This window comes from Arachis ipaensis, chromosome B07 (assembly GCF_000816755.2).
Source record: "Arachis ipaensis cultivar K30076 chromosome B07, Araip1.1, whole genome shotgun sequence".
In the NCBI taxonomy this organism is placed as follows: Eukaryota; Viridiplantae; Streptophyta; class Magnoliopsida; order Fabales; family Fabaceae; genus Arachis; species Arachis ipaensis.
Window position 1 is genome coordinate 22719346 of NC_029791.2, and position 7329 is coordinate 22726674.

Genomic DNA, 7329 nt, shown 5'->3' on the forward strand with positions numbered 1-7329 from the left:
CATGAGCTACATCAGATTTATATTAACTTTGGTACTATGATTAAAACTCAGTTTTCCAAGGTCATTAAGGTTTTTCGACGCAATAATGTTATGGAATACCGTGATTCCAAACTTTTAACCTTTCTTACAGAACAGGGTACTTTGTTTGAGTTTTCTTGCCCTAGTACATCTCAACAAAATGGACGAGCTGAACGCAAACACCGTCACATTCTTGACTCTGTTCGTGCAATGCTTCTTTCTTCTTCGTGTCCTGAACGTACTTGGGGTGAAGTTGTTCTTACTGCTGTTCATGTTATTAGTAGACTTCCTTCTTCTGTTCTTTGTAACATTACTCCCTTTGAGCATCTTTATCATACCTCTCCAGATTACAGTTCTCGTTGAGTTTTCGCTTGTATCTGTTTTGATCTTCTTCAGCCTCATGAACATAGTAAACTTGAACCTCGGGCTCGCACGTGTTGTTTCCTTGGTTATGGCACTAAACACAAGGGTTATTATTGTTGGGATTCTGTTTCTAGACGTATTCGTATATCTCGTCATGTTGTCTTTTGGGAGCATCACATGTTTTTTTCGGTTCTCCTCCTTGGAGTCAATTACTCCTACTCAGTCACCTTTTTTCATTAACCCCAATGTTGATCTTTTTTTTAGTGATGATTCTACATGTTCTATCTCGAGTCAACCTCTATAACCCCCTGTTCTTCCGCCTTCTCCATCTCCCAATGATTCCAGACCGGACGATGATCCTGCTCCTGCCGTCATGCCTCCTCCTTCCTTCTAAGGTAAGGAATTCACCTCCTCATGTTCTTGATTATCATTGTTTTTATACTATTCTTCATCAATATGAACCTAAGTCCTTCAAAGAAGCCTCCACAAATTCAAATTGGTAGCAAGCAATGTAGGAAAAAATCCAAGCACTTGAAAAAGCACACTCTTAGGATTTAGTTTATCCTCCTTCTGATAAGAAAGTTGTAGGTAGTAAATGGGTATACAAGATCAAGACTCGCTCTGAAGGTTCTATTGACCGTTATAAGGCACAATTGGTTGCTCAAGGTTGTACGCAAGAGTATGGTATTGACTATGAAGAGAATTTTGCTCCTGTTGCTCATCTCACATCTGTTCGAGCTTTTCTTGCCATTGCTGCGGTAAAAAAATGGTCTCTCAGTCAGATGGACATGAAGAATGCATTTCTTAATGGGAATTTGAAAAAGAAGGCCTATATGAAACCACCTCCGAATTATCTTTGTCCTTCTAGCAAAATCTGTCTCCTTCGCAAGGCACTTTATGGTCTTAAGCAAGCTCCCGTGAATGGTTTGACGAGTTCAGCACCACTATATGCAATCTTGGTTTCACTTGCAGCTCTCATGAGAATGCTCTCTTTAGTCGTAAAAGTGAGCATGGAGTTGTTCTTCTACTTTTGTATGTTGATGACATGATCATTATTGGAGATAATGTTGATGGTATCTCCGATCTCAAAACCTCTCTTCACCATATTTTTTACATGAAAGATATTGGTTCTCTCAGTTATTTTCTTGGTCTCGAGGTCATATCCACAGATGATAGTATCTATCTCTCTCCAGCTAAGTATGTTTCAGATCTTTTTGCTCGCGTCGGAATTACAGATAGTCGCACTGAGTCTATTCCCCTTGAGCCTAATGTTTGATTTATCCCTATGGATGTCACTGTTTTGGATAATCCTACTCTTTATCGACAGTTAGTTGGAGGTCTCGTCTACTTGACTGTCACCCGACCAGACATCACCTATCCAGTTCATGTTTTTAGCCAGTTCTTGTTAGCTTCTCGTACTACTCACTATGCGGCAGTTCTTCGCATTCTTCGCTACATCAAAGGAACCCTATTACATGGCTTATATTTTTCTGCCCATTCATCTTTATCCCTTCAGGCATACTCAGATGCTGATTGGGCTGGTGATCTTGCTGATCGTCATTCTACTACTGGTTATTGTTTGTTTCTTGGCGACACTTTCATTTCTTGGCGAGTTAAGAAGCAAACGTTCACTGCTCGATCAAGCACAGAAGCTGAATACCACACTCTAGCTGACACCACTGCTGAGATTGTCTCGATTTATTGGCCTCTTGCAAATTTGGGTGCTCATCAGTCATCCCCAATCGATGTTTTTTGTGACAATCGCAGTACTATTCAGATTGCACACAATGATGTGTTTTATGAACGCACCAAACACATTGAGATTGATTGTCATTTTATTCGGCAACATCTCTTTATTGATGCTGTTCGCCTCATCACTGTTGGAACTCTAGATCAGACTGCTAATATCTTCAAGAAAGCTCATCATCCTACTCGTTTCCAAACTCTACTATCCAAACTCAAGATGGTATCTTTAGCTCCCAATTGAGTTTGAAGGAGGATGTTAATGAATGATTAGAATCAATTTAGATCAATTAGTATTATTTATATTTATATAAAATATCTGTATATTAATTGTAGAATTGTATGTTTTTATTACTTTAATTCTTCTAAACCTATATATACTCCTATGTATTGTACCTTTTACACACACTGAATAATACACTTTTCAACACTTTTCAGATAACTCTTGTTTTTTAAGTTACTACTGGCTACATCACATAGTCAGCTACCCAAGAACCCTATTTTTCAGCATTTCATATTGATAATGATGAGCTCTCTGGTGCTGCATTAATGATCCAATTGCACATTGCCATTGGAGGCAAATGATTGATCTAGAATTTGAGAATCCTTAGATCTGAAGGTAAACTATCCATAAAGTTCTTACTTAATCTTTCATTTCTGCTAGTTGTTCATCTCTCCAGCCAAATAAATCCTTCAGTAGGTCTTCAATGTCTAACACTGAATACTTGATACACTCATGAGCATCCTTACCATGTATCCTGTTGAAACTCCAAATGAACAATCCATAGGTATGAGACAATATCTTTCTCAGCGATGCTATTATCTCTTCCCTTAGCTCTTCATCATGCATAAACCATGCACTTTGATCCATCCATATCTCCTTAAACCGCAAGTTGAACAGATTGAGCTTCTTCTTCATGGACTCTGCTTCTTCAATTTGCTCTGTGCTAAGTTTCAAAAATCCCAAGACCTCTTCCCACGAGCTTCTCCTGTAGTGTTCACAGTTTTCTCGGACTTTAGCAGCCCTTTGTCGGATCCAATGATTGCCCAAAATCTTATCCAATTGATACTGCTTTGCCTTCTTTTCAATGTACCTCTCATTATTCATCAAGAAAACAAAGCCCAAAGCAGGGTTGCTGTAATCTTTGGACTTGGCTTCCAGATGGCTTTCCAACAATGCAATTATTCTAGTTACCTCCGCAGAAAGCCAAGAAGACCCAAACTCTCCAACAGCACTAAGTTGGTTCATCACTTCCACGGTAACAGGGCAAATACCTCCAGGACAAGCTACTTGTGATGTATCACAATTTATCAACTTCTCAAGCTGCATGAACATCCCGTTGATTGCTTTCCTTAGTCTCCTTCCGGTCGTCGCTGCTTCACTCCTAAGCGATACACTGAATTGGTCCAAAAACACTGACTCAAACTCTGGTATCAGTTCATGCAAAGCACCGAACACTTGAAGGACACTGGGCAAAAGATTAAGCATATGGCTACCATTGGCAAAACCATTGGCAAAATCTAGCAGATTAGTGGTGAATTCTCCGCAAATCTGCGCGAAAGAACAATCAGCGACAGAAGGAAAACCCAAGAAGATGCGATCGCAGAGTCTCCTTTCATTAGGAAACAATATCTTGAGAGAAACATTGGAAACTTTAATCCAAGTCTTAATCCTCCTCTTCTCTTCGATTTCTTGTATACTAAGCTCCTTCCCCGCCAAATCTAAGAACTCTCTCCTCCAAGTGCAGTATTGGTCCACACACTCCTTCTCGAACCCGGTTCGGACCATGAGCTTCACTTTTTCATGAAGGTCACTAACTAATTGTGATGGAAGCTCATCAATCAGGAAGTTATGATCATTGATTAGTATCTCTGGAATCCGGTGAACCTTATCTTGAATGTATTTGGTCAAATTACACTTAAGCATGTTCACAACAGCCAAATTAGCCCATCTACGCTCCTCCATGCTCGGCAAGATATTCGCTTCGACAGCCACGTGTTCATCCGGCTGCTGAGCTTTTTGAGGGATATTACTGCTAACAAGATTGTTATTAATATTATTATTGACTTGCAACGGATTCATATTCACTTGAACAACAAGATGATGCTTATCTTGGAATCTTTGATTCCGGTTTTTGGCCGGTGCATCTAAACATGAACGAAGAATGATTAAGGAATAACTAAAACCGATTCCAACAAACCCTAACCACAACTCTATCTTCAGGAACTGTACTATCACACATCCTAAGAAGAAATAGAGCAAATCAACTTCAAATCCAAAGTGAGACTTACTCTGTCTTTGCAAGCTAAGCGATGTAACGGCAAAAGCAGCATAGGATGTTACGCTATAAGCATCTGGTTTCCCTTTCATCGCTTTATCGGAAAAGTATGAATAGACAGAGGTGATGATCAAGACGAAGAAGGCCATGTGTGCTTCAAAGTTGAGGCCCCTTAATTGTTGCCATAATTTTGGAAACAAAATTATGAGACAAATGATGATACTGAAAATGCTATAAGCAACGATTTTGAACAAGGTCCAACTTCCGAAGAGTTGGTAGAAGGAGGAGCTGAGAGCGTAGCATATGAATCCAATAAGGGTTGATGCGAAACCCAGTAATCTCCATATACGTGGCTGCATTAGGTAGCTATGGATTTGAGTGAGCAAGGGTCTAAGCATCCTGTTCATTGTGAAATGTGATCAGAAGAAGTAAGAAATTGTTGGGGGAGGAAGAGACACAGGAAAGGGACCAAATGCAAATAGGTGTTGTCACACTTCACCGTTTATTTGGGTAGTAGTGACAATAATGATGAGTGGAGTTAGAGTAAATAACAACTTCAACTCTATTCTGTTTGTTTGTGGCAATAATGGAGTTACCCATACGTTTGATCCGCATCCTTTTTCCGATTCGGATTGAAAATTTTCAAGGATGAACCAAAAGAATGAAAGTGTTTTTATTATTTATTCAGGTAACGTAAAGAGATAGAGAGGGAAACACTGAGACTAGAGAGACTAATTACGGAATCCTTATAATTGTGAAGTAATGAAGTTGAAGACTATAGGTAGGTTTTGACTTTTGAGTTTTGAGATAGAAAGAAAATTGTCGCAATGTAGCTAGCCAGGTGTTGGAGGCTTGGAGCATCAAATCTGAATAAGTTTACACGTGTCTTATTGACTCATATGAGTCATAGGTAATAACTGCTCTAACAATTGATTAGTATTTGTCGGCTAGGTTTGATCTTTCACAAATGGAAAATTTCGATTTCTATATCTTAAATTAATTAGTGTTATATTTAAAAATAACACTCCAATTATTTTTTATTACATTTAAAAAATATAAATTGAGAAATAATATTTTATTAAATAATTAAAAAAATTTGAAAAAAATTCATTTCCAACGGTTGCAATTAGTAGATTTGGTTTTGAACCAAGCGAAGGCTAACTTTCTTCTTATTTTCCTTTTGAGTCTTGTAAAAAATATTATGTTAATAACTTAATATTGTGTTAATAACTTAATAAAGTATCGTTTTTAATTTGTCCCAACGTTTGGGATAAGTCTCAAAGTTGTCTCTAACGTTTCAATCGTTCTATTTAAGTCCCTAACGTTTTAAAATTGATTCAATATTATCCTACCGTTAGGGATCCGTTAACAGAATTAACGGCGGGACAAAATTGAGACGATTTTGAAACGTTAAGGATTTAAATAGGACAAAAACATTGGGGACAAAAACAATACATAGAAATAAATTTTAGTTTTATCCTTCAATAATATCAATTTTTTACTGTACATAGTATTCAATTATTTTTAATCATATATTACACTTAATCACATTACTTTCATTCTAAATAAATTTATTTTTTATAATTTTACACTTAAAGTTATAAGTTAATATAAAAAATAAAAAAATTTATTTAAAATGAAAGTAGTGTGATTAAGTATAATTTACTTAGATGTGATTAAAATAATTAAATATTATATACAGTAAAAAATTGATATTATTGAAGGATAAAATTAAAATTTATTTCTATATACCGTTTTTGTCCCCAAATTTTCGTTCTATTTAAGTCCTTAACGTTTCAAAATCGTCTTAATTTTATCTCGACGTCAATTCTATTAACGGATCCCTAACGGCAAGACAATATTGAGTCAATTTTAAAACGTTAGGGATTTAAATAGGACGATTGAAACCTTAAGGACAACTTTAAAACTTATCCCAAACGTTAGGGACAAAAACGATACTTTACTCTTTTATTTTATTTGTTAATTTTAATATAAATTTTAGCTTAAAACAAGTTATTTTTTATATGTATTAAAAGTAATACTCCCAAAATATTCCATCATTGTCAATCTTAACAACTTTGAAAATAGAACTTATAATTAACTCTCATTTTGTATAACCTTTGAAAAAAAATAAACTAGTAAGAGATCTTGCTTAACGTGCAAGTGAGGGCCAAGTTAAACAATTTTTATATAAATTCAATTAAAAAGATATTTTTTTAATTAACATTAATTATTTTTTATTCTAAATTTTAAATTCTAAATTTATATTCTAAATATTAAACTTTCTATAAAATAAAAATTAATTTTATAATAAAAATGACTAATATTGTCTATTAAATATATTTCTTCATTTTTTACTAGGTTAATGAGATAAAAATAATTAAAATAAAAAAAATTAACAAATTAACTAGTGGTACAATCAATTACAGCTAACTAAATTTAAAAAAAAAAAACCATTAAATGTCAAATTTTAAATTTTATAAAATTATTTTTACTCGCAAAAATTAAGAAAATTTGCAAACCTTCTTTCATAAGAAATGACGTAGTGACATTCCTCGTCTCTTTTACTACGACGTTGTTTCTCCTCTTCCACCTGCATGATTCGCCTCCTCTATCTCCTCGCACAAGAACGTACAGCATGACCTCCCTCCTTCTTTATCATCCACCAGTGCAAAACACGTGGCATTCCTCTGCATTCAAACGCGTGCTCTCCTCCCCTTCTACGTCTAAACAAGCTATAACCATCTGAATCTTTTTAGTTTGTCGCATCTTCCGTCTATCTTCTTCTATTTGATTTTGGATTATTCTTTTTATTGTTTTAGATATTTTTTTCTTAAGTTTCAGATGTTTATTTTTTTTATGTTTTGGATGTTTTTCTGTTTTGAATTTTGGATTAATTTTTAATTTTTAATTTTTTTTTTGTTTT

The 7329-nt window shown here is 35.3% G+C and overlaps 1 protein-coding gene across 1 annotated transcript; it reads right to left on the reverse strand.

Moving 5' to 3' along the window:
• On the reverse strand, positions 2449-5151 carry LOC107609755 (exocyst complex component EXO70B1-like). The gene is made up of 2 exons (XM_016311777.2): positions 4417-5151; positions 2449-4272 (listed from the first exon to the last, which is right to left on the reverse strand). The coding sequence occupies exons 1-2, from the start codon at positions 4808-4810 to the stop codon at positions 2768-2770; spliced, it is 1899 nt and encodes a 632-aa protein (XP_016167263.1). The 5' UTR covers positions 4811-5151; the 3' UTR covers positions 2449-2767.